The sequence below is a fragment of the Camellia sinensis genome, chromosome 14 (genome assembly GCF_055761805.1).
Source record: "Camellia sinensis isolate YWXY chromosome 14, ASM5576180v1, whole genome shotgun sequence".
NCBI lineage: Eukaryota > Viridiplantae > Streptophyta > Magnoliopsida > Ericales > Theaceae > Camellia > Camellia sinensis.
The window spans coordinates 51,595,319-51,623,270 of record NC_138974.1 but is presented as its reverse complement, the minus strand read 5'-3'; the positions used below and the strand labels follow the sequence as shown (position 1 = coordinate 51,623,270).

The window sequence follows — 27,952 nt, the reverse complement described above, 5'->3', positions numbered from 1 at the left end:
AAACCAACTCACATTCCAAACGAAAGGTAAAGAACATGAATCTTGCCTGATTAAAAATGGAGAAATAAGTTCCAAAAAAAAAAAATTTGTGGAAATCAGAGATGAAAGAATACATTGGAGGCAGCATCAACAGGAACTTTGAAGCTTGGTTATTCTAGGAGTGACCCATTTGGCATCAAATAAAATTACAAAAGCTCAAAAGCCGGCTTTGTGGCCAACCAAACGTGTCCAATTTGTTTTTGAATTTTTAGCCTTAAAACCAAAACAACAAAAAAACCAAAATGTGGCATGCCACAAGATTTTTCTTCTTCTTCTTCTCTCTCCTTTTTTTTTTTTGGCAGTCTTACTCTTGTACAATTCAACAACTCACCTTGTTCATCTCCTATTGTGCAGACTATTTAGTACTTCAATATCATGAAATAAACCATAAAATTACATAATGATACATGATCAATCTAACATCATCTATACACTCCCCTTGCTGTCACCTTTCACAGGAACAAATAACGCCGATTTTATTGATTTATAATGCCCATATATTTCTGCAAATTAACTACCTGGTGAAACCTCCAATCACAGCTACAAAAAGTGCAACCAGAACTGTTCCAGTTGTTTTAGCAACAGCCGGTGCACCAGAGAACTTAACTCTCTGAGCCTGGTCCCTGCAAGAGGGAAAAGAGAAAAGAAAAAAACAGGAATTTCTGAGAAAATGACTAGTGCAAGACAGATTTTCAATCAAAATTGATCATAGAGAACTTCCTTTGAATTTTGTTAACCTAATTGCCAATGAAACAGAGTGTTGAGAGAATGTAGCTGTGCTGATATCTTACTTCTGTAAGGCAGAGAGTACGCCACAGTAGATGGTGTTATCAGGCAAGGGAAGCTCGGTTTTTTCTGTGATCTCTGGATTCACCACGCTCACGTAAACTTCTTGGCCCAGGTACCATGTGTTCAGGTTCTCTGCACGGAGGTTCCAAATGCCAGCGTTGTCAAGGTAGACTAAAATGGCAGTCCAAGCACCAGGAAATACCTGAAATTGATTGAGAAATGAAGTTGGCTGTTAAGACCCCCGATAGACCTTAATGAAACCATTTAAGTAGATAAAATTTAAGTTAAATTAACAACAGACTTGAACAACACAAGGAGGAGCTGAAACAAAAGACAAGACCGGTGCCTAAACAAATAAAAAAGGCTGTGCACTATAGAGATGGTGTTTATCAAGTTCAAATTTGATTTTGATTTGAGACTATCTTCCTTTTCCTCCCAAAATAGAGAGGGATCAAATCTTTTTGGGGTGAAATCTCTTAATTCAACAATTTGCTTCATTCAAAAGCACTAAAAGTCAAGATTTTAGAAAAGAGTTACCTGAGTAGTGGAGCGAGCAACCCCATCCCATTTGTTGTAAGTACTTCTGCTGTTCCCTGTCCACACTCCGTAATCCATGCTAGATTCCAAATGGGAAATTATTAAACACTTACTTAGGATTATCCAATTATGTGAGAGAGAGAGAGAGAGAGAGAGAGAGAGAGAGAGAGTACAACAACTAAGATCTTACCCCACAACAAAAAATGCATAGCCATCCATATGGTAGCTCTGAACAGAAGTATCATTGTTTTGGAGTATGATTTCAATGAAACCTTTGTAAGTTCCGTTAATTATAGATGCGTCAACTTTTGCAGGTCTGTTCATCGGTGTATTTGGGAAATCAAGCTTGTAAACCCCAGGAATGTCAAATTGCTGAGCAAGCATCAAAGGTGTTGCTGATGCTAAATACGAAATTCCATTAAGCGTAGTTCGCCATTTTCCATCGATAAGTTCTGCAGGTCTACTGTGGATCACAAACACTTCAGTCACAGTAATATCTCCATATTTGAAAGATCCCTGTGGATTTGGACGAGCAGCACCAGCAGAAACATTCCATCTACAAATTAAAATGATAGCACAACAGTGTAACACTTGTCAGCTCAGCATATTTAAGATAATGTCTAAAGAAACCTCAATGAACTAAAAATGTAAATTATAAATTTATGTTCATCAGAACATATAACACAAAAGAAAGGGAAAAACATTAAAAACTTTCCCTACAAAGTTCTGACATAGCATCATTTGCCTCCCATGATTATGCATTTTATAACCTTCAGCAGGTAAACAACCAAAAATCCTAAATTCAAGATTCGATTAACATTAAAACCATGGGTCAAGCAATTTTAATGTTACATCAAATCTTTGGGGAGGCCAGTAACATTCTTATGAAGATTTCCCATATTTATGCAAACAGAAAAACAGTAACCTTATGGATCTTGCTTGATTCATTGAGAAAAATGAGTCGTATTCATTAGGGGGATCTGGAAGAGGACCTGAAACAGGCCCCTGAGAATTGGAGTAGTGCAAGATTGCAACTCCTGTAGCTCTAGCCCAAGCAGATGAGTTTACAAACCGTGAACTTGCAACAATGTAATAATCACTGCTAGCATTTTGATCCATGGTGACCAAGAATGAGTATGACTGACCCACATGAATATCCATGTTTGCATAGTTCTGCTGAACTGTGTATGACCCTTCAGTCTCTACCAGAAGCAAGTTATGATTCTGGATTCTGAAATTCAAACTTGTAGAGATGCCAACATTGTGTACCCGGAAGCGGTATGTTTTACCTGGTTTACATAAAACAATCAACATTTAGTTATCAGCCAAGGTGCAATAAGAAAATTTGAACTATTTTTAGCATTAAAAAATAAAATGGCAACGTTGAAAATGCCTCTAGGAGTGATACTTTACAAGCTCCTAATGATTTTCTTCCCAAGAATTTCTTTGATAAGAAGATTTTGGATATTCATACAAAAATATATTTCTTGCTAATTGTAATTTGGATCACAGAACTAAGGACTAAATATACATCCAGGAAAATTACCCGGGTCAACGTTTATTGTTTCGTAAGCAATACCATCACGAACCAGTGCTGCATCATAGCGATAAGGACCTAGCCCATTAAAGAGGATACCATCAGGGGCTCCAAGGTCAATTCCTTTTTCAACATCTTTCCTTAATTCCTGTTACCCCACAAGCATTTGTCAATAACCATTATTAAACCAACTAAAATATAGCGAGAATTCACCAAAAGGAGTGAGCAACAGACCATCTACACAGACCTTATGACTCTTTATGTACCAGTCACTAATAAGGAGTGTGATATCTCCATCTGGAGTTCCAAAGGGTACTGCTATGACGTCTCTGTTGTTTACGATGATTCCTCCATACCCACCCGCAGCTCTTTGGAAGTTTAGTGAGGGAAAATAAAAGAAACTCCCTATCTGATCTTTAACCTGAAATTGATATGTCCAATTCCAACCAGAAGGGATAGGACAATTAGTCCCTAAGACACCATCCTGCCACGCATTTTTCCTATGCTGTATGCCATTCCTGCAATTAGATTAGTGAAATTAACATTACAATTATAATTACTTGCCATGTGTCAACCCTTTGTAGTACACTTATACCATGTGATAAGGAATGGCTCATCGAGATTATTCTTGACATTTACAACAACATTCCAGTTTGTGGTGGCACTGAGAATGGGTCCAGGGAATTGTCCGTCAATTCCAATCACCTAGAATTATGGAGTTAAATAGACATCAGCAGCCAAAATACTATCAACTTGATAGCACACAATTCATAAGTATAGAAACCTTGAAACAAAAAGTATGCACAATATCATAGCATTAAAAGTGAAACAAAAATATATCATGGAAACTTCAAGGACAATACAAGATAGAAGGATTGAATAGAAAGTCACAGAATAATCATGGCATTAGTTTGTGTGCCAGAATGTTTGTTCAACCTTTTATACCATGGGTTAAATGGGTAACCAAGTTGGGCAAAGATGTATTTCTTGTATGAACAGCACATTTTGAAATTGCAGTGTGGGGAAAAGGGCAAAAAGAAAGTAAATTTTATTTCCTACATGTCACCTCTAAATGTTTTATGGGAGTTGAAGGCTCGAAGAAATAGTAGTCCAAGCACTCCTCTAAGGAAAAATGCATGTTGCAAGTGCTATAGCCTCCCAATGTGAGAGCCATATAGTAAATTCCGTAATCCTTCTAAAAGTAGATTATGCACTAACTTCATTTTTCATATTAACATATTTCATCAATGAATCGATATGAATCTCTTCAGATCTGATATCAATGAATTCATATGAAGCTCTTCAGATATGGCATAAAAAATATTAGGTGTGAGTTTTGAGCTTTATATAGAGAAATCCTAATAAAATATTGCTTTGTATGTAAAATGTAGTTACGAATTGGTTTGTAAACATATTCACATAACTGCCACTTGCATCATGACCATATGAAAAGTCGATGCTCATTCTAAATTTCCTGATTTAAAAAACTACACTACAAACAATATGCACAGATTGGTAAGCAATAATCAGTTTGAATCAAACGACAAAAAGGAAAAAAAAAAAATAATAATAATTGGCCTGCTTTAAAGAAAATTGTTCAGGTACGATAACGCTAGTTTAATTTTGAAACTTGCCAGAATAAGTTTTCATGTCACATCACCGATTGAATTTAGTCACAAGATACTAGAGAATCATATATCTCAATGAGGCCCCAATTGGGAATTGGTTATTTTAGTTGGCTTTTAACTTTTTTATGAAAAAATGTGTAGAAGAGTAGAAAGAGTGATGTGATAACTTATAATAATTTTTTAGCTAAAAACCATAGTTCTCAAACGGGGCCCGAGTATTAGTTTAAATTGCCAATCACTACAATGACAATCAAGGATTGAAAAGTTTACTAGTGATACTTCTGTGGAAAATCCTTCAGCTAGTTGCGAAGAAGCCAGAAGAAAGTTCCAACCAGAATATGGAAGAAAACAACCAAGTGGCAGCAAACTGCACTTGTTTGGATCAGATTGAAAACATTGAACAACAGATAATGGACATGCAATCTTGAAATAGTAATGAGGCTATTATATAAGACATCAACTAATTAAGGAAGCTCCATTCCACCATTGTTCATTTGGTCAGTCTAAACCCAATGCACTAAACAACAGTAAGGCTTGCCATTAGCGTCTTGGTGGCTTTAAATCAAGCCGTGGAAACAACCTCCCCATAAAGGAACACAATTTCTCGACAATGGATTTCTCTGCAATGATTGATTTTGTTGTGGTAATCCAACAACGGGTTTTTTTTTTTTAATATTCTAAAAAAACACTATTTAGAAAATTAACCCACTTTTCAAACTATTTGGGAAACTAACCTGTTTTTGAAATCGCATTTTGAAAATGCGATTTTAAAATTGAAATTGCATTTTCAACATTCAATTTCACATTGAAATCACATGTTGAACATGCTATTTCACCATGTCATCATAAATTATATTTTCAACCTGCAATTTCAAGGTGAAATTGCATGTTGAAAATGCAATTGCAATTTCAATTTCAAAATCACATTTTTAAAATGCGATTTCAAAAAGTAAGTTAGTTTCCCAAATAGTTTAAAAAATGGGTCAATTCTCTAAATAATTTTTTTTTTCCAGAATATTTATAAAAAAAAAACTCATCCAATAGCCTATGTTTAAAGTTAAAACAAAACTATGTCATTTGAGGGAGTTGAGATCCTCTCCTTGTGCTCTCTCCTTGCCTCCCTACTTGCAATGGTGGAGATACATTTTGAGTTGATCTAATGGTCTAGATTTGGGTGGGAAAAGCAAATTTGAATTTGTTTTATTATTATTTTTTATTTTTAAATAGTCAAATATGAACCATTAGATCAACTCAAAGTGCATCTGTACTGTTGCAAGTGTTGGACAATCTTCACTGTACTTAAATAAATTAATTCTGTTTGGATACTAAACGACAAACATAATACAAAAGAAAATAGGAAAAGAGAGAGAATGTTTGATTACAAAAATCAAACTAATAAATAAAAATAAATAAATAAAAAAAGATTATTATTTTATTACAAAAACAAAATCAAAATCTGATTTAAATAAATAATAATAAAATAGAAAAAGAATTAACTTACTTGATTATTAATTTCTTGTACAATATTCTGATCTGGTCTAGTGTTAGACACTGTGTCCTTAAGACAGATTCGTCCTCTCCACAGTACTTTCAGAATATGGATGTCTATTTCCCAGGATAAAATGATCAATCAACGAATAAATGTAGCACTACAATTTATTCGCACAACGAACACACTAAGTGTTTACACTCTTTCTCACAAAAATTAAATGCAACAAAATGCAGAATATATTTGTAGAAGGGAAGTACGAAAATTCTGAATGCAAACATCAAATGAGGGCTGCCTATTTATAGATGTAGTGGTGGCTTTTCAATTTGAATTAAACAGATGCAAAACCTGTTTGAACAAGTATGATACCTGTTCAGTTTGAATAAACAGATACAAATCTGTTGGGTTCAAATTTTAAAAAGATAAAAACCGTAGGAACCTGTTTGGATGTAGGGAAAAATCGGAACTGATTATTTCCGGAATTAATTTGAATTCTGGACAGAAATTTTATTTTACCAAAAAATAAAATAAAATTCAAATATTTTTTACTCAAAACGATTAGTATTGGGTCGGATAAGCCCAACCCAATCCAACCTCACACAACGCACCCGCGCCCAAGCCCAGGGTGGCGCGTGTGGCGATTTTTGGGTCCAATGGGTCTAGCCTATTTTGCCCATAACCTCCCTTTCTACAAAACTTGGGTGCCCCTTAGGGCCTAGCCCAAGTTTCAAAACTCAAGCCTTATACACCCACTCAAAACTTCCCACCAAATCAATGTGGGACAAGCCATTATTTAACTCTTTAAAAATTTCCACCAAAACTCTATTTTTACAGAGCTCACTTTGGCTTCAATTTTTCATTCACCCGATAATGGTTTTAAGCAACCGAATATACCACGTGAATCAAAACGCGGCATAGAACGTGTTACCATTTACACCCGGCGCACGGATCCCACCTAAAAAATAAACGAAAGTTCTATTTTTATCCAGATTTTTTCAAAACATTTGTAACAGCAAGTAGGGATGCCAGGAGGGAGCTCAAGGAGAGGATCTCAACTCCATTTGGGGGGATATAGATTATATACAGAAATCCATGGTAGAGAAATCAGACGCCTCTATAAATGGGTTATGATTGCGTACATCTTACCTTCCGGAGCCTCGTACACGGGTCATCCAAAATGAGCCATTTACATGAAGCATTGAAGACTCTATGTGCAACCATGAACAATCCTTCTCATGCATCTATTGATTTCAGGATTAACAAGAAGACAAGGGACTCAAAAAAGTACAAAATTCACAAATAATTAGTACCCTAAAGCCCAATTGTAGAGACCTATCATACTTTGATCTTTACCCATAATAAGAATTTAATTACTCAGTTAATTTCTAAAGATCTCAAATCCAAGTTCACTGACATAACTTTGTTCCTTCCCCAACTTGATTATATTATTATTAGCCACAAACAGAAAGAATATATATATATATATATATATATATGTATTATAAATTTAAAAAAATAAAGAAAAACAGGTAGAGAATTGAAGAGAGAGAAGAGAAAGAAACCTGTTGCTTAACACCAAGTGGAGAGGCAGTGGTGTAGGAGACAGTCCAATCATAGAACACAAATGGGTCTTCAGCTAAAGCAACAACAGCAAACAAGCAGAGAGAGCTATAGAAGAGCAAAAAAAGTGGTCGGCCGGAGGGCATTGGATTACAATCTCTCTCTGCAAAGTCTCTCGCTTTTTTGGTCCTTCAGCTTTCCCTTCAGTTACCGACAGTTTCAACTATGAGCTGAGAGAGAGAGAGAGAGAGAGAGAATTGAATTTGGGGATCTTCGGATTTACTTTGGGGAGTGTCGTGTTTGTGCAGCGTGAACAGATACAATCACATGAGAGAGAGAGAGAGAGAGAGAGAGAGATGCTGGCCATGGCGAGTGGACAGAGGTTGGGCTTTTCTGAGTGAGTTCTGGAGAGTCTGGGTTGTGGGCCCTTTACTTTTCCATTTCTAGGAATTGGAGACTCCTTTGATTTCAAAAATGCGTGATTGATAAAATAAAGTTATCACACACAATCATCTCTTTTACTGTGAAAATTATTCAACCTAGTCACTGTACGAAAAATAATATCAAACTCTATTTTTTAAGAAAAATTATTTAGCCTCCGTTTGGGAAGTGGGTTGGCTTTTTGACTTTTTATCTATTTTAGTCCAAGCTATTTTAGCCTGGTTTGGGAAAGACTTTTTAGCTTTTTGACTTTTTTGGCTTTTTTTGTGAGAGAGGATTGTAATGATTATGGGTTGGATTTGATGTTTTGTTTTTTGTGACTAAAATAGCCTATTTTGTTTTTTGTGGCTATTTTAGCCAAAAAAAGCCTGACTTTTTTCTTCCCAAACGGAGTCTTATTTGTCCTTAGATTTCACATGCCCTACACTATTTTTTGGGTGGTCTGAGATAATTTAAATAAGTGTATTTTTTAAATTTTTATAAAATATAAATTGGGTATGGATTAAATTTGAAGTGATGTATTAGAGAGGTGATATGAATTAAATAAGATAATATGACTCAAATAAGATAGTGACTTTTTGAATTTTTTAAATCATGCCAAATAAGGCCTTAGGTGTGTAAATTAGACCTGGCCTCTAATCGATTCATGTCGCATCGTTCAGGCTCTTTCTAAAATTTGGGTCGAGCCCACTCACAGATTAAATAATTAGGTTCAATGAGTGTTCGGGTCTTGAGCGAGTTGGTGAGCTTGGCCTGAATATATATGTATTTTTTTTGATTTTTCTATCAAAATTTTATTCTTCTCTACTAAAAATGACATTGGACCACAGGCGAACTGGACTTCGGGTCGAGTTTTGAGTAGGTCTTGTATAATAACCCCAATATGAAATTAGATAATAATCCCTGATTAAGAATGCTAATTAAGCTTTAAGAATGAGATTATGTGTTAATTGTGCATTTTGTATGTGTTTTGCATTCTTATCTATTAGCTGTAAGAATATCTGTTCAGAATTCTACTTTGTTCTGTTAATTGAAGGCCTTCTCGGCATCCAAATATGAAATTGACTACGTCAATGTGAAAATCCGCATTTAATTATTCTAAAATAATATTAATTAATTAATTAATTAATTAATTAACTTATCCAGAGTTTATCTAGAATATATATTAGTATAAAAGTTAGTTTTAAATTAACCCAATTCAATCACAAACAAAGATATTATTAAGAATAATAATTTTGTGGATGTTCAATATTTGTTATTTGTAAATTATTTTAATAAGGATTCAGCATGATAATTGTTGATACAGTTTATCCCAGTGAATGGAGCGAACTGGTCCAAGCTCCTCAAACCCAAGCCCAAATAATCGAGCCCACCGGATAACCTGCAAAAAAAGTTCAACGGGGAACGGGGTAGTCCCCCAGTGAACTCTCCGACGAGCAAGTTAGGAAGAGAAGTAGAGTATATGACCAAGCTCCTCAAGCCCAAGCCCAAATGATCGAGCCCACCGGATAACCTGCAAACAAGTTCAACGGGGAACAGGGTAGTCCCCCAGTGAACCCTCCGACGAGCAAGTTAGGAAGAGAAGTAGAGTATATGACCAAGCTCCTCAAGCCCAAGTCCAAATGATCGAGCCCACCGGATAACTTGCAAACAAATTCAACGGGGAATGGGGTAGTCCCCCAATGAACCCTCCGACGAGCAAGTTAGGAAGAGAAGTAGAGTATATGGGGAGAGATTAGAGATGGAAAGCTTAACCTTTTTATTGTCTTCAACGTTCGCTTATATCCTTTGGCAATCATTTCGCTGTCCCTTCCGACCTACTCTCCTCGCCGAAAGCCTATGCTGTACTTACCTTGCTCAGGGTAAGGGGGTCCTGTTCCGGCGGAGAGGTGTTGCCTTAATAAATGCTGTGATGGGCTACATTAATGGTGATGTGCAGTGGCAATAACTTTTGTAGATCTTTGTCTGCTGATGTGGCTCGTCCTTCTCTTGCCGTGTGTCTGAATGTCATTGACTCTTTATGCCATGTTGGACTCCAGCTGTCCTGGACCTCACCAGCTGGGTTATGCACTGGGTGTAGACACCCCATTTTTGACCGTCCTCAAGACTTGGACGTCACCGCTTGAACACCCGGTGATCATCCTTGTTTGTGTTCGTCTTGAGTTCCCGGGGGTCTCGGCTACGCGCCTTGCCTCAGGACCTCTCGACTCGACTGTTTTGTGTCTGGTTTTGCACCAAACACTTGTGCTTTGCCTTGGAGGGGCAGGGAATGGTTTGTGGGCCATCCCCACACATCACCGGCCAGGGCTTGAGGCCACCTGCTGTGTTTTGCTTCCACCGGCCAAATGTTTGGCCGACCGGCACTATATATGGCCGGCCGGCTATCTTTTTTTGGTCAATTGCATTTTTGGCCGGCCGACTACTGTACATCTGCTTTTGCAGATATTTTTGTGCAGCTGGCATACACTTTTCCCCCCTCCATACACGTGTATGGAGGGATTGCCCTCTTGTTAGCTTCCTTTGGAAGCTTTACAAGACCATTTAGTCTACAAAAGAGAGGGTCTTCTCTCTTGTTAAGGGTTAGACAAAATTAGACAAGTTAGGCATTATTTTTCAGAGCTTTGAGTTCTAGGGTTAGGGTTTGTATATATCCTATCTCTATATCTCTCTTTCTTGGTGTATTTGTATGTGTTTTAGGCCTTAGTATTGCACACAAACACCTACTACTACACCTTCCTCTTGGAACTGAGGTTCTAGAGGGTTGTTTTTGAAGTTTTGAAGCTGGTTTGGACCTAAGGAGACTGCTGGTCCACCATTTGTGAAGAGGGTTTACAAGGGTAAGACTTTTGTCCCTTTTTACCCCATTTTTGCATAGCTTTTTAGCCTATCTTGCATCTGTTTTTGAGCTTAGTGTATAACATATAAAAGTTGTGTTTTTACTTGCTCTAAGTAGTTGCTTAAGGGTGTTTCAAGTTTTGGGGTTGTTTGACCCCTCTTAAGCCTTGAAAGGCTCCATTTTGTGCCATTTTGGTTGAGCTCCGGGATCATTATGTTTGGGCCTCCTAACCACTGAAATCTTGAGAGATTTCAGAGGTGAGGATGGTGCCTTGAGGTCCCAAGAAGGAGAGGGCCACCCCCTCTCCTTGTTGTCCTTGAAAAGGGCCATTTTTAGCCTCTTGAAGGAGCATATAGTTTGAGTATGTATTGACCATGCCTTGACTAATTTTCAAGCTTATTATGTCATAATATAGCATTGTTGTATGTTGGTTTTGGTACACCATGCTTGTCTAGCATACATACCTTGTAATGCTATGATTTGCCTCAATACATGCATAGCATTTAGACTACCATGCTTTTGTGTTTTGGCCAAGCTTTGTGAAGCTTATATGCATATTTTGATGTGCTAAGGGACTGTTTTAAGTCATTTGATTCATCCATGCCTTGCTTTGTATAGCTACCATGTAACCCCTCTTGTATGCCTTAAGCCTTGGCCCTTCTAGCATGCCATCCTTGCTTTGTTTCAGTGGTTTGGAACCACTTGACATGTCATTTCAGACCTCATGATGTGTCCATATGCTTGCATTTTATCCCCCTTCAATGTGTTTAAAGGTTGTTGCCTTATGCCCCTTGTTTAGGCCTTGGAGTATGCTTGCATTTTTAGACCACTTAGATGCCATCTAAGTACATCCTTAGCTTTGTTTAGGTCTGCATTAGACCTATTCTAAGTCCCTTTGGCCTTGTGAGGCTTGGTTGACCTAGCCTTGGTTTACCTCCCCTTTGGCTTGCCTTAAGTCTTGGACCATTGTTGCATGTTTGGCTTACCTTATTTACTTGGTTTGGCACCTTTATAACATGTTTTTCAGAGCTTTATGTGCATGCCATTAATCCATGTTTTGTCACTTTTAAGTGTGCTTAAAGGTCGCATGTTTGATGTTTGAGTGTTGGCCCATTAGCATGTGCATGTGTGTGTGTGTGTGTTGGCCCTCATTTCCATAGCATTGGCTACTGTTTTGGACCTAGTTTAGGGCTGTCCAATTAGTGTAAGTCCTTTCCTTGCATGCCATTCAAATGTCATTACATTATTCCATGGTTGCATGCTTTGGTTGCATGTGTCGCATGCTTAAAATCACTTGCATTGGGTATGCATCCTCTTGGTCAAGTTGTTAGCATATTTGTATGACTTGCATGTTTGCATGGTTGAGTTGCACATTGCATACTTGATTAGCTTGCATGATTGCATGCCTAGTGAGCATTATGCATTGCATCTCCATGTTACACACTTAGGCTCATATGTTTAGGTTGCATTGTACTAGCATGCATGCTTGGCCTCTTGAATTGCTTGTGATAGAGGTTGAGTTCAATTTGTTTGTTTATGTGCATTGCATGACATTTAAAATGAAAATGCACAACTTGGTCTCTTGGGCCATCACGCATTGAAATGCGCGATTGGTGGTCCGAGAACCAAGGGCCATATCCCTTTGAGTCACAAACATGACAAGGGATGTGTCGGTGCACATATTCACTTGAATTGCATTGCCATGCAAAGCTTTGCCTTCTGCTGCTGTCAAACAGGTCCTGTAGGAATTTTCGGCCGATCGACTACACAGAGTGCCGACCGGCCATCCATCGGTGGCCGATGGATTCATCTTTAGCCGATGACCACCAAATCACAGCCGGTGATGATCCCCTTTGGCCAGTGGTATTCCCCAGCATCCAGTGAGAATATCCTGAGACTTTGGCAGTTTTCAGAGGAGTATAGCAGGGAAAACAGAGGCAGCTTGTGCATGACAGTGGACTTCCGAGCAAGACCGAGCATGCATTACATTGGGCTCTTTTCCCGAGGCCGTTTATCGCTTTCTTAGATTAGTTGATTTACTTAACTAATTTAGTTGGTCTGTAATAATTAATTAGCTAGGATAGTTGGTTTGTTATTCGGACTGTATTATTCTTTCAGACCCTCCGAGCGAGGGCAATTATGTAATAAGTGTGGGTGCGTGTGTGCATGTCTTCCAACCCCCGCTTCTTTCTCCCTTTTACTTACCTGCTTTGATGGCTAGTATTAGGACATGTTTACTTTAGCATACCTTATGCTATGCATGCGTGCATCATTCATCAGTATTGCATGCACCGGACTCGGCGCATCATGCTAACTGCATCGTATTTCAAATCTGACTTGAATACATGCTATTTGTGCATTTTCACATGTCATTCATAGACTAGCTGAGCCTACTCTAGTGACATTCCGTATGCGTTGCATTAGCCATTTTAACATGAACTAGGATCATGCATATGATTACTAACTAGTTTTTGTTTTGGCTCGGAGTACTCGGTAAGCATTCATGTTTTAGCATACCGTATGCGTGTGAGTGTTGCCACAATAGCATGATTACCATGAGGCTAGCTGCTTATGTGATATAACTGCTTGAATGCCTGTGGATGGAGGTTGAATTGCCTAAATTGGAATAATGCATTAAAACTGTGAGTTTTAAGCCCACTAGATAGTGGCAAAACCATCTTTTCTAAAGCCCACTTGAGGGTGGCAAAACCTACATTTCAGCCTACTTGCGAGTAGCAAACCATTTTCAAAACAAGCATGAAATGTTTTGTTCCAATTTAGGCAATTTGGTCTGTACTTGTTTACTGTGCGCATAACATAGTAATTCTAGGCTAATAACCGGAATAAAAACACATAACGTTTTCAAAAACAGATATCACGGCTAGTAGAGGCCGATCTTCGGATCGGGCGAGAGGGGGTGCTCATAGCTGACCTTCCCCAATCGTACCCTAGCTCCCGAGCCGAGGCAACTTTGGTGATGACGGACACGTGGCCTTTGGCACCGAGTCAGGGTTTCCTAAATTCCCCCTTAAAAAATATTTAGGTGGTGACTCTGTATCTGGCAAAGCAGTCCATGTTTGGCACTTCTTTTCTAAAAATCTATTTTCTCAAAACGATTTGTCGGATTTGGACTCTTTGGTTCAGATTAAGAACCGTGACACAAATTGAGTCCGAACTGTAGCACGAAGGCTTCACGCGGGCGCGTCTACACTGGGCTCCAAGTGATGGGCTTGGATTGTCCATAGGTGATTCGTGGCCTTTATGGGCTTATACATGTTAGTAGTCCCCCATTCCCGAGTGCAGCTTATCTAACGAAGGGAATATCAATGATGTGGATGAGTGTGTTAGGGATTGGCAGGATGGAGGTCGACCGAAAGGGGTGATCGAGGGGGGTGAACCGACCGGGAGGTGGTCCGACTACGCAGGGCGACCGAGTGGAAGGGCCGACCACGGAAAGGACCGACCGCAAGGTTGGCCGAGTGGGATGGTCGACACCATGGAGGGCCGACCGCGGTGGTTGGCCGAGCGGGAGGGCCAACCGCGGTGTTGGCCGAGTGGGATGGTCGACAGCAAGGGTGGGCCAGCTTAGATGGTTGGCCGAGCGGGAGGGCTGACCGTGAGGAGGGCCGACCGCGGCGTTTGGCAGAGCGGGAGGGCTGACCGCGAGGAGGGCCGACCGCGGTGTTGGCTGAGCGGGAGGGCTGACCGTGAGGAGGGCCGACCGCGGCGTTTGGCTGAGTGGGAGGGCTGACCGCGAGGAGGGTCGACCGCGAAGGGTGAGGTGGAGGGTCGTGGGGCTCGAGACGCGGCGTGTCATGTGGTGAGTTGAAGTGGAAAAGACAGGGTAAGGGGAGGAGACAGTGGATCGTGGTCGTACACGTGGCAATATCCCGTAGGGGGAAGATTAGGCGTTGGATCAGAAATGAAACGGTAAGTCATTATGGGTGTTGAAGATACCGTTTTGGCGGATGATTTTGAAAAGTTTTCAAACTGGCAAAAATTAATTGGGATCCTTGGAATACGGGCAAACCGTGGGCTTTTGGCATTATTCGATTCACCTACTTGCTTACGAAAAATCAAAATATTCCAAGTGTAAATTCCTTTGTTGCTCACAATACACCCCTGCAACACTTTTTTGATTTCCTTGTACCTGCCGTCGAAGCGATTCGCAAACACACCACAGAAATGGCCCAAGAAGGAAATGCGATTGTCAGGGTAGACCCACTTGGAGATGATGATGTAGTGGAGCTAGCGGTGTAGTATAGGACAGAGAGGGTGGGGGAGTCAGTGGTACGATCCCATGGTTCTACCATGATAGCAGCTCCAAAGCCAATCAGCCAGGCGGAACCAGATCATTGGCACACAAAGCCTGACAAATCCTCGATTACTGCGGCGGAGTTGGAGGCTATCCGCAAAAAATACCAAATCCCTGGAGAAATGGAGTTATTGCTGCCGACATCAACGGAAAGGCCGTCTGACGCCAGGCCAGGAGAGTTTTCTCTTTATGAGGAAGCTCTGAAGGGTGGACTGAGGTTACCACTGCCGCAGGTGGTAGTGGATGTGCTCAACCGGCTGGAGGTAGCACCGGGGCAACTAATGCCCAATGCATGGAAGATCCTGCTGGCCTGTACAAGCGCGTGGCCGAAAGCGAATGGAGGGGAGGCCATGACAGTAGACGAATTCTTTGCATGTTATAAGGCCTCGGGACAGCAGGAGACGTGGGTCACTCTGCAGGCAGCAGTGGGGAAAGGGTTGGTGGCGGGGCTGCCGTCGTCGATCAAGGGGTGGCGACCACGATGGTTCTACGTATCTGCTAATGGGGGGCTTGGGGTGCCCACCGTTTGGAAAGTGCCCATTAGGTCTGTGGAGCCGAAACTGGGAGCAGCCGCGGAGGGGAGGGTGAAGAGGGTGAAGGAGTGGAGGGAGAAAGAAGGGGCCAAATGGGATGAGCTCGTTTAGCCGTCTGCATTGTTTGAGGCAGGGTTGGGTCCAAAGCCAAGTAGTGGGGACCTCGACCAAGTGGAGTTGGAGGCGAGGAGAAGGGCTCAAGAGGTGGAGGATCAGGCCATCCTTGCTAAAGCCCAAAAATTCAAAGAGTCCCAGGCCGACCGACCACCAAAACCGGTTGCGAGGGAGAGGATTCGACCTCGCCCAAACCCTTGTGCCACGACCGCCCCCAACAGATCCTTTGAAGGAGAGGTCTTTGAAGGAGATAGAGGCGTTGGGCGTGGGGAAGAAGAAGAAGAGGGTGAGGCGGAGTGAGGAAGTGCCTGCCCAGAAGAGAATGAGGGAGACAAGTGTGAAGGACACCAGTGCTGCCAAGGGGGCTGAGGGGGGAGAAGTGGAGGGGACCCTAGGAAGGGTAGGTGGCCCAGAAGCGGTGGATGTTGCTTCAGAGGGCATGGAGGTGGTGCCAGTGGTGGCGGCGATCGCCGCGGGGGTCGCGAGGGCCGTCCCTGAAGGGCAAGGAGAAGATGAGGCAAGCGGCCCTGGCTCAAGAAGATAAGAACAGCCCCAGGGGGGCCCTACACCCCAAGGAGGGGGAGTTAGTCTGACCATAGCGATCTACCATGCTCGCGTGGTGGCTGGGTAGCTGGAGGGAGATAAAGGCCCAGCTAGGGCAGGGGCAGACCCCGTGGTGGGGATCTTAGAAGAGGCAGCCCTGCGCTTGGCATCCAGATTCAACGAGGCTGAACTACTGAGGGGGTTATGCTCCGCCCAAATAGTGGTAACCACCTTAGCAGGGGCTCTGTTGAGGAAAGCGGGGGCTACCAAACTCAAGGCAGATGAGGCCAAGGCCCAGCTTGCGAAGTTAGAGAGGGAGATGGCGAGTTGGAAAGCTGCCCATGCTAATCTGCAGGCAGTTGAGGTGGAGTTGGAGAGCACACGCCGCCAGGTTGTGTCGCTCGAGTTCCAACTTGTTGGCGAGCAGAAGAAGTTGGAGGAGGCCCAAAGAGCCTGTGCCGTCGCGGTTGTAGACACCCCATTTTTGACCGACCTTAAGACTTAGATATCACCGATTGAGCGCTCGGTGACGTTGCATATCGTGCTTGTTCAGAAGTATCAGAGTCGCGGCCGTAAGCCCTGCCTCCGGATTTCCGAACCCTCTTCTGTGCCTTGTCTTGGTTTGCGAACCAGACTCGGTTTTCTCTGTTTCTTTCCCCGAGGGGAGGGAGAGGTCCCGTAGACCATCTCTCAGTGGCCGTGGGCTACATTTTGTGGCTGCAGGCCATTTTGCCCATTTCGGAGTCCGGTTTCCGGTTTTTCGGGATCGTTGGCCGTGTGCCTCGGTTCGGGACCGCCTAACCATCTCCGTTTGTTCTGATTTTTGGCATACTTCCTTTATACTCCCTTTTGAGGGACACTGGGGTCTGAGAAACCCACTTCGTGGCCGAATGCCACTTTCGGTGCTTAACAGCCCATTTTCGAGACCTCGAACTGCGCGTTTTGGCCCCCGAACATTCGTTTTGCAACGGTTTTCGTTCATTTTTGGCAGGTACCTCTGTTTTATCACCGAGGAGGTCACTGAAGGGTGGGAGGCCAGTAATTGTTGCAGCAACCAGTTATACATCCTCCGACGCCCTCCGACGCCCATTTTTCACACTTCCGGGCTAATGTTGAACACCTTGGGGTCACATTCTTGAACTTTCAACCACATATTTGTGATGTACACACATGGGAGGACCCTAAAAGTTGGTGGCCGGCCAGTAATTCCACCTGACCCTTTTGAACCCCTCCTTCCGGGCTAATGTTGAACACCTTGGAGCCACATTCTTGAACTTTGAACCACATATTTGTGATGTACACACATGGGAGGACCCTAAAAGTTGGTGGCCGGCCAGTAATTCCACCTGACCCTTTTGAACCCCTCCTTCCGAGCTAATGTTGAACACCTTGGGCCCACTTTCTTGGACTTTTAACCACAAGGTTGTGTTGTACACACATGGGAGGACACCATCATGTGGTGGCCGGCCACTAAACCAGCTTGACCCTTTTGACCCCTAGCCGGCCGGCTAGGGGGTGTGGCCGGCCGGCCACCTGCAACCAAAATACTTGGCCGACCATGATCCTCACACTGTTCACTTTACAGCTGTATGGCTTTATCCCCCAGAAAATATCAATATCCGGGGGATATTTTGTGGGGGAAAGTTTGCCTCCTTTTCCCCCACCTTTACACCCCCTTTTTGGTCCTTATAACCAGCAGGCAATATTACATTTAGGGGTTAGAAAAAATTGTCTTCAAGCCTCAATACACATATCTCCCTCCATCTTCCTCATTTTCCTAAAAAATCCTTAAGTCCTACACCTTGTTTTCTTCATCACCACCAAGCTCTACCACCACCACTCCATTTCAGCAGCAAGGGGAAGAATTCCAGCAGCTTAGAGTCATCAAAATTGGCCCAAGAAGCAACAAAAGACTTGTCTCCAAGGGTGAGTTGCCATTTCCCCTTTTTTGAGCTTTTCTTTGCAATATTTCTTAGCCATCTATGCTTTTTGCTTTGAGCTCCGGCCATAACTGGAAGTGGCCTTCTTTTGAGCTCATTTTCATGTCTCATTAAGGGTTCAACCCTGTTTGAGCCCTCCATCTTGCACTTGCTTCATTATCCCTCTAAAATGTCATTTTCTTGCATGATATTTTTAGCTTGTGTGTGATTTGTTTTGGAGCATGTTGTAAACTGATAATAGGCTTATTTTGAGCCCCTCTTCAACATTGAAGAAGGGCTCAACACTTTTTGGAACTTCCATGTTGTACTTGCCTTTATACTCCCTTTTTGGTCCCATTTTTGCATGCTTTGGCAGCCTATTGTGCTTTTGTTTTTGGCCATTTTACAGTTCTGAAAATAGTCTTATTTTGGTCCATTATTCATGTTTCATTTAGGGCCTTTCATGGTTTGGGACCTCCATATGCCACTTCATGTTATATCTCTCTTTTGGTCCCCATTCTTGCATGTTTTGTTAGCCTATCATGCTTTTGTTTTTGGCCATTTTACAGTTCTGAAAATAGTCTTATTTTAGCCCATTCTTCATGTTTCATTGAGGGTCTTTGGCCTTTTGTGGAACATTTGGTATACTTTGTGTTATAGCCTCTTTTGAGCCTCATTTTGCATTACATTTCTAGCATATTTTTATACTGTTTTGGAGTTTTTACAATTCTGTAAATATGCTTATTTTTGGTCCCTCTTCAATGTTGTAGAAGGGAATTTTTCAGTTTGGGCTTTGCATATACCACTTGCCTCTTTGGCCACCTTTTGGCCCTTTTTCTTGCATGGGAGTGCAGCCATACCTGTGTTTGTTTTTGGGGTTTTTACAGTTCTGGAAAACATCATATTTTGGGCCCCTCTTCAATGTTGTTGAAGGGTCCTAACTCATTTGGAGTTAGCAGTTGTGAGTTGCTTCATAATCTCATGTTTAGGGCCATTTTTGCATGCCATTGTTGCCCTATCTTTGTTTGCTGTTTGGCCGTGTTTTGAACTGGAAAAATGCTTATCTTGGGATTGCCTTGCTTCTGTATTTTCATTACATGTCCATATTGTGCATGTTTGGTATAGCTATAGGCCATTTCGGATGCCAAAATTTGCATTTCGGGAGAGATTCCGCGCATCGGGTGTACTTTCGCCTCGTTTCGGGACTGTTTTACCCCATATTTTATTGCTGAAAATCCATTAGCATGCTTGCATACCATTTTTGCCACATTTGCATTATGTATGCCATTGCCTCGGTTTGCGTGCCCGTGTGCACGCATTTCGAGGCACTTCATTTTCATCCATCAGCCTCTTATGTGAGTGTGGCTGAGGCTCTCTCATGTGAGTATAAGTCCATATTGCATTCTATATGCCATTTCCATGCCATTGCATTGCGTATGCCATTGCCTCGGTTTGCGTGCCCGTGTGCACGCATTTCGAGGCACTTCATTTTCATCCATCGGCCTCTTATGTGAGTGTGGCTGAGGCTCTCTCATATTAGTGTAAGCCCATATCACATTTCCATGTCATTTAGATCGCATTCTGTCATTGCCTCGGTTTGCGTGCCCGTGTGCACGCATTTCGAGGCATCTCATTTTCACCGCATAGTGCATACTAGGTTGTATCTTAGATTGCATTCATGCATTTCCTCGGTTTACGTGCTCGTGTGCACGCATTTCGAGGCATCTCTTTTTCATAGCATTGTGCAAGCTAGATTGTATCTTAGTTGCATTTCATGCATATCATGCATATTGCATTGTGTTCGGAATAGGACTTAGCCCCGGGCACGGGAAACGAGGTGTATTTCGTACTCCGGGTGACAGAATGCGTCTCAATTCCCCAGTCACCGACACTCCGGATTATCCATGATGGAGTTAGGTTTTAGCTATGTTTTCATGTGCATTCATCCTATATTGAATTGTGCAATTCGACTCCTCGGCCATCATGCCTCGGTATGCGTGATTGGTGATACGAGGATCGAGGCATGCATATATTTGTGAAATACATTGCTATGCCCCTTTCCTGCTCTCTGTTGCAGCAAAATGAAGGATCAGCAACTTTTCGGGACTTGGCACGCGTTTCAAGAATAACTGCTAAACAGAGGCTAATCAGGGCATCCCGGTGGATTTTCGTGCAAGACAACCTGGACATGCATCATCCATCAGAAGCAAGGCAGTCCCTGGCTTGCATGCCAGTTTTTATTTACTTTCTTAGTTAATTTGTTAATTAATTAGGAATTTGTATATTATTCGGACTGTAATATTTGGACTGTAATATTCTTTTATTTGGGACTGTATTATTTATTCGGACCCTCTGTGCGAGGGCATAATTGTAATAAGTGTGCGTGAGTGTGATGTATGTCTTCCAACCCCACGTCTTTCTTCCCTTTTATTTATCTGCTTATGATGGTTAGATTAGGGCATATTTCAATTAGCATACAGTATGACAGCATGTTTGCATCATTCATCTGTTTTGCATGCACCGGGCTCGGCGCATCATACTAACTGCATTTGTATTTCAATTCCAAGTTGAATACATATTAGCTGTAGCATTCCATATGCCATGTTTAGAATAGCCGAGCCTGCTATAGTTGCATTTTTGCATGTGTTGCATTAGGCATTTTTGTATACTTAGGATCATTCATGATTTCTAATGTAGTTTCTATTTTGGCTTGGAGTACTCGGTAAGCTTTATGCTTTAGCATCCTTGCATGCGTGTGAGTGACTGCCATGAATAGCATGCTTACATGAGGCTATATGCTTATGTGATATAACTGCCTGAATGCCTGTGGGTGAAGGTTGGGTTATCTGAATTGGAGTAAATCATCAAATGTTTCAAGCCTACCTGCGGGTAGCAAACCATTTTCAAAAAGCGAACATGAAATGTTTTTGTTCCAATTCAGGCGATCCAGTCTATACTTGTATGCTGTGCGCATCACATAGTAACCTAGGCTAATAACCGGAATAAGGACACACAAAGTTTTCAAAAATAGATATCATGGTTAGTAGAGGCTGGTCTATGACCGGGCGAGCGGGGGTGCTCACGAAGTGACCTTCCCCAATCGTACCCAAGTTCCCGAGCCGAGGCAACTTTGGTGATGACGGACACGTGGCCTTTGGCACCGAGTCAGGGTTTCCTAAATTTCCCAAAATAAAATATTTAGGTGGCGACTCTGTATCTGGCAAAGCAGTCCATGTTTGGCACTTCTTTCAAAAATCTGTTTTCTCAAAAACGATTTGCCGGATTTGGACTCTTTGGTTCAGACTTAGAACCGTGACTACGAAATCGAGTCCGAGCTGTAGCGAGGTCCCCCGCGGGCTTGTTACAGTTTCTGGCGACTCCACTGGGGAGTTAGAGAACTTGACTCGAACTCATGATATTTGTTTTTGATTACACTTGTGTGTTTCTTTGCATTGCATTTGCATTGGTGCGCCTAGGACACCATGTTTGCCATCTGCTATTCCTGAACGGTTTGCCGGAGGCTTGTCTTGTCAAGGCATGACCATAAGGCTGACCGGTTGTGGGCTCTGCCAGTATGGGAACACAAACCCCGGTTTTACCGGGGCACCCTCTTTGACCTTTCGACCTAGTGCATATTCGGATCCATAGTGACCATTCCAAATTAGGACAGGTTGCTTACCCGTTTATAGGTTGTTTGAAACCACTCTGTGCGTAGTGAAACCCTAGCTCCTGACAAAATAGGACAGGGAAACCCTACCCCAACATAGGGGTGTTTTGGCTCTCACTTATCTGTTATGTGCTTTAGAGTGCGTCTCTACAGGAATGCATGTATCAGTATATGAGTTTGGGTATCAGGCCTGCGGGCATCAGTTCAGTATACAAGTTTGGGCATCAGGCCTGCGGGCATCAGTTCAGTATACAAGTTTGGGCATCAGGCCTGCGGGCATCAGTTCAGTATTATGGGTATCAGGCCTGCGGGCATCAGCCAGTATTTGAGAATTAGCTATCTGCGGGTATCAGATTCTGTTTTAGGAGACAGTGATACAGGGATAATAATCAGTGTTTGAGGACAGTGTGTATTCAGCTTATCAACTGTGTGTTGTTATGCCCGGCTGTGTGTCATGCATTTTATTTTAAGCTGTTATGCTGTCCGTTTATCTGTTTATTTATTTCCTTTTCGCTTTATTTATCTTTTGCTAGGTCAGTTCTAGCACAATTGCTTCCAACCCAGCAGGCATTCCCCAAGCACTTTGGACACGAGGTCGTCGACTCAATCGATCTGAGGATCTAATCGACGGACAGCCAGTGTTCCATTCTCTACCCCCTGTTACCAGAAGAAAGCAGAAAAAGCGCAGTGTATCTGAACAGAGATCACCAGAACAGTGGTTTCCCCCATCAGTGGACAGTCGGATTGAGATCCCCATTGAGACAGATCTGCTAGTAGTTCAGATAGATCAAAACAGTATGACAACGCCAACAGGAGTTGAGGAGATAGTGCGCCAAATGCAAGAAACCATGCGAGCCATGCAGCAGGACGCCGTTCGCCGAGATGAACTCGCCAAGCAACAGGCCGAGATTATGACCCAGCAGGCTGAGCTAATTACCCGACTGCAACAGCAGAATGCCGCATCTGCTTCACATCAAGTCCCTCATCCGGCAGGGGCTCCATTACCTGAGCAGGCACCTACTGTTCAGAACGCCCCACCAAATGCCCAGAATACCCTGCCGAATGTCCAAAACTTACAAGAGGACACGAATCTTCCAACGGGGCCAGCTCCGCCCCCGCTTCCACCACAACTGTCCAAGGTCCATGCACCCAATCGCCCCGACTCTCCTTTCGAGTTCGAGGTTGATCATACAGCTCTGAAATTGAGCAAACTTGAGAAACTCTTCAAGAAATCCCAAGGAGTCAAGGCTATGCCGGATATCGAAGATGGATATACCGAGGAGGCCGTGGGTTCAAAATGCCACAAATCGACCGCTTTGACGGGTCCGGCGACCCCATGGTCCATCTCCGACTGTTCGCAGACGTTTTGCGGCCAATGGGCCTAACACGACCACAGAAGCTTTCACTATTCGGCCGAACCCTGTCGGGTGTGGCCGCCCACTGGTACGCAAAGTTACAAGATGAAGTGAAAAGGAATTGGGATGAAATGGCTGAGGCCTTTGTCGCGCAATATTCGTACAACACTCAGATCGAGATCACAACCCGTGATCTTGAAACGACAAGGCAAGAGCCCAAGGAAACTTTCTCGGACTTTGTGATCCGATGGAGCGCAAAGGCGTCAATGATGACCTTAAGGCCCACTGACAAAGATCAAATCCGGATGATTGTGCGCAATCTCCACCCAAAGTTGATGCAGAGAATGATTGTAGTCCCCTTTCCTACTTTCGCAGATTTACACGAGATGGGGGTGCAAATCGAAGATGCAATGAAACAAGGTCTGTTTGACCACGACAGGGAACAACCGAGGAGGACCTTCAACCGTAACAACAATGCGGGCCCGAGTGGCGCTGCAAATACGAGAGCCTCGGAAGTTAGTATGGTCACCACCACTCCCCCTCCCCCTCCAAGGCCCATGGCTGCCACACCCTTCTCCGGCGCGTCCGGAAGCAACACACAAACCAACAGATTCCAACCGCGAGGCCAAAGAACCTTTACCCCACTATATATGCCCCTATCCAAAGCTCTAGGGGTATTGTTCAGGAAAAAACATTTGAAACCCCTGGAGCCGAAGCTACTACCGAACCCACTCCCTCTCTCTCATGACCCAGCAAAGTACTGTGCGTATCACCAACAACACGGTCACGACACCGACCGTTGTTATAGATTGCGTCATGAGATCCAGGATCTTATTGACAAGCAGGTGATCGCGCCTCCTGATAAACCCAATGTCACAACCAACCCTCTCCCACCACATAACCAAGCTCCTCCTCCCAATAGAATCAATTTTATCCAGACTGGGGTCGCATCTTACGATCCTAGCATCTATATTACGCCCACCCACCTACCCAAGCCGGAGGTGCTCCTCCCCGATTGCACTGACTTCTTGTGCATGGTGGACATCTCCAAAACCCAACCAGAACCGATGGTGGTGACCGTAGAAGATAGGGCAGGGCAGATTTTGGGAGAGAATGAGATTGTTGAATCTGGGACTGGACAGAGTTTTGCTGGGGGAGCCTATGATCCAAGCGAGTATATCCTATCAACGAGCCGAATTGGGCTAGGTATAGAATTGCCAGAGACAGGAGAGCTATGCATGATCCGAGGGAATGAATCTGGGCTATGGGCAGATGATCTGACAGCCGTAGAGGAGGACTTTGCCAACCTGCAATTTTTCGATGACCAGGAACCGGGGGATGCGTCAATCAACTGGTTCGACCATAAGGAATCGACAGAGGCCACTGGATGGCTCGAGGATCAACCAGATGAAGTGGGGGAAGCCCAACCAGAACAGAGCTCTGCAGGGGCAGAGGTATCAGCTGTGGCCGGAATGGCCGAAAGTCAAGTTGTATCGCCGGAGAGCGCCGGTGCTAAGAATTCTGCTCGAGACATGGGCATTATGGATACGGGAATTGTTGAACAAACAGCTGTACTGATGCAGCTGGAACGAGAAAAGTTTGAGGAGGCTGAGAGAATTAGGAAAGCTAAAAGCCCTGAGGGGACTGAAAGTGTTGTGTGCACGAAGATAGAGAATGCTGCGAGCATGTGGACAGGGAGTACTGCGAGTGCAACTAAACCGGAGCCAGACAGGTGCCTGTTGGCTGCCGACGGAATGTGGTGGGAAGACGATGACTTATGTCTTGCCCACACGGATGAAGACTGGGGGAATAATCAACCGGATGACACTTGGTACCTCGATGAGGTTGACCACATGACGAGAAGTGGGCGGTACTTCAAACCCCCACGCCTGGACCAACCCGAGGCGTCTGGGAAGGATAGAGAAGCGGAGAAACAAAAGGAGAAGCAGATTGAAGATGAAGCTGTGCTGAAACAGTTAAAAAAGATACAAGCAGACATCTCCATCTGGGGACTGCTAATGGCATCACGATTACATAGAGAAGCTGTCCTATCTGCTATGGACAAGTCCAAACTCTCCATAGACACCACGCCTGAACAGCTGGTTGGGCTGGTTTTTTCGGGAGGAGGTTCCCCGGCATTAACCTTTTCGGACAAGGAACTACCGCCTGAGGGCACAAATCATAACAGACCTCTCTATATTTCTGTGGAATGTAGAGATAAGTGGATACCGGTGGTACTTGTTGATACCGGGTCTGCGATTAATGTCTGCCCGACCAGAACGGCATATGCAATCGGGTTGAAGCCCGTGGACTTCGTCCCAACTACTCAAGTGATCAGAGCATACGACAATACCAGCAGAGAAGTGATGGGGACTGTTAAAATTCAAACCAAGGTTGGTCCAGGACAACACAGCATTGAATTTCATATCTTGGACGTTCCTGCAACCTTTAACCTACTTTTGGGGCGACCGTGGTTGCACCAGGTCAAAGCAGTCTCTTCCACTCTACATCAGATGCTAAAGTACCCTCACGGGAAAGGGGTAGCGATCGTTTTTGGGAATTCATCAATCCATCCGCCGCCGGAAGTGTCCACACCTGTCTTGGAGATCGAGCACGGCACGGAGGATGTGTTTTTGTCGGGGTTCACTTTGGCCGAGGCTCAAGTGGTGTAGAATGTCATGGCTGTGAATGAGGGTATGTACGTTAGTGTTCAATCTATCTACCTCATGAACAAGCTAAAACATACCCCCGGGATGGGATTAGGGAGAAGCGGCCGGAAGGGCGTCTCAGTGTTGGCCGAAGTGCCACACAACCCTCACACCTTTGGACTGGGTTATCTGCCCACCAAAGAGGACTGGGTGAGGAAAAGGAAAGAAATGGCCGGAAGGGCCAGAGCAAAGAAGGCTGGGAAGCCATTCGAGTTAATGCATAGGCCCATCTGGGGTACCCTAAACGGAAGCTTCGTCCGAGAGGGGGAAGTTTTTCCATTCTGCGGCTTCCCAGAGCCATGGCTGAACGCGGAGAAGAAGCGCGTGCCTGGTTTCGAAATCTTCTTCGATATACAATTATCTAGGGATGACGTTGCCGAAGCGCAGACAGACCCACCAACTGAGGTTGAGCAGTGTAGAGCAGTGGATCCTGAGAGCATAGAGCTTGAAATGGGGGTAGCACTGGCGAGTCTACTTTTAGATCCTCCGATCGACCAAGAGTGCTTGGGGGATAACTCTTCGGTTTCTATGATTGGAGATGAAATAGCTGCGGGCTTTCCAGCGCCGATCTTGGATGCATCTATCGCACCTTCTCTCATCTGGCAATATGAAGAAGGCTTTTTATCTAGCAGCTCCGGGTCAGGTAGTGAGTCGGAATCTGATTCCACCGAATCTTGTGCGTCGGAATCAGATTCCAGCTCGACTGAGTCTGAGTCCGGTATTCCTGGGGGTGATAACCCGGATGCCACAGTCCTGTCTAGGTCGTCATTTTCATTTTCTTTTGAGTCTGTTGTAACAGAGGAATCTGACGGCTTGGAAATATTTAATGAGAATGATGTGGATGTGGTTTCTGAGTATTTTCTGTGCCTTTGATTTATTGCTTAAATCAGGATTTTCAAAATTTTGATGAAAACAACGAGGGAGAAATTCCCCCAGTTTTACAACGGTTAATTGATCAAGAGCAGGAAAGATTTGTTAAACCTTTAATGGATGAAATCACTACTGTGAATGTTGGTACTGAGAAGGACCCGCGGCTGGTCCAGATCGGGTCCACGTTGTCTTCGGAGGAGCGCGAGCGCTTAGTCGCTTTATTAAAAGATTTCAAAGATGTTTTCGCGTGGTCCTACGAAGACATGCCTGGAATCGATCCTGAGATTGTACAGCACTGGATCCCTCTTGATCCCGAGGCCCATCCTGTCAAACAGAAACTCAGAAGGATCCGCCCGGACTGGGCTCTCAAAATTAAGGAAGAGGTCACCAAGCAAATTGACGCAGGGTTCCTACTGGTATCTGAATACCCAACTTGGTTGGCCAACATTGTTCCGATGCCAAAGAAGGACGGCAGAATTCGGGTTTGTGTAGACTTCAGAGATTTGAACAGGGCCAGCCCGAAGGACGACTTTCCCTTGCCGCACATTGATGAATTGGTGGATTTCACGGCAGGACACGCTTTGCTTTCGTTTATGGATGGTTTCTCAGGCTATAATCAGATAGTAATGGCACCCGAAGACCGGGAGAAGACTGCATTCACTACCCCGTGGGGTACATATTGTTATAGAGTGATGCCATTCGGGTTGAAAAATGCTGGAGCTACGTATCAACGGGCAGCAACTACAATATTGCACGATATGATCCATAAAGAGGTCGAGGTGTATGTGGACGACATGATTGTCAAGTCCAAAGAAAGAGAGGGCCACTACACCGCCTTACAAAAATTCTTTCAAAGGATCAAAGAGTTTCGGCTGCGACTGAATCCCCAGAAATGCACGTTTGGTGTTACAGCAGGGAAGATGCTAGGGTTTCTGATTACACAAAGGGGCATCGAGGTCGACCCTTCCAAAATCAAGGCCATCTTAGAAATGCCACCACCAAGGACTGAAAAGGAGGTGCGAGGCTTTCTGGGTAAAGTGCAATTCATAAGACGGTTTATTTCTAAATTAAC

At 43.6% G+C, this 27,952-nt stretch overlaps 1 protein-coding gene across 2 annotated transcripts; it reads right to left on the bottom strand.

Moving 5' to 3' along the window:
* Positions 1–128: 128 nt before the first annotated feature.
* On the bottom strand, positions 129–8,066 carry SKS3 (SKU5 similar 3). 2 transcript variants are annotated; one of them, XM_082905356.1, is made up of 9 exons: positions 7,582–8,066; positions 3,498–3,607; positions 3,150–3,420; positions 2,912–3,050; positions 2,291–2,654; positions 1,556–1,921; positions 1,366–1,444; positions 831–1,030; positions 129–662 (listed from the first exon to the last, which is right to left on the bottom strand). In XM_082905356.1, the coding sequence occupies exons 1-9, from the start codon at positions 7,723–7,725 to the stop codon at positions 554–556; spliced, it is 1,782 nt and encodes a 593-aa protein (XP_082761482.1). In that variant the 5' UTR covers positions 7,726–8,066; the 3' UTR covers positions 129–553. The 2 variants fall into 2 exon arrangements, with proteins under 2 accessions (XP_082761482.1, XP_082761483.1); XM_082905357.1 differs by lacking the exon at positions 3,498–3,607 and having other exon boundaries at positions 7,582–8,043.
* Positions 8,067–27,952: the final 19,886 nt, after the last annotated feature.

Excerpts from the sequence above, each read along its gene's own strand:
- SKS3 (XM_082905356.1), bottom strand. The coding sequence starts at position 7,725 with ATGCCCTCCGGCCGACCACTTTTTTTGCTCTTCTATAGCTCTCTCTGC. Across the intron at positions 3,051-3,149 it reads GGTACATAAAGAGTCATAAG|GAATTAAGGAAAGATGTTGA; the intron begins GTCTGTGTAGAT and ends GTGGGGTAACAG. Across the intron at positions 663-830 it reads GTACTCTCTGCCTTACAGAA|GGACCAGGCTCAGAGAGTTA; the intron begins GTAAGATATCAG and ends TCCCTCTTGCAG.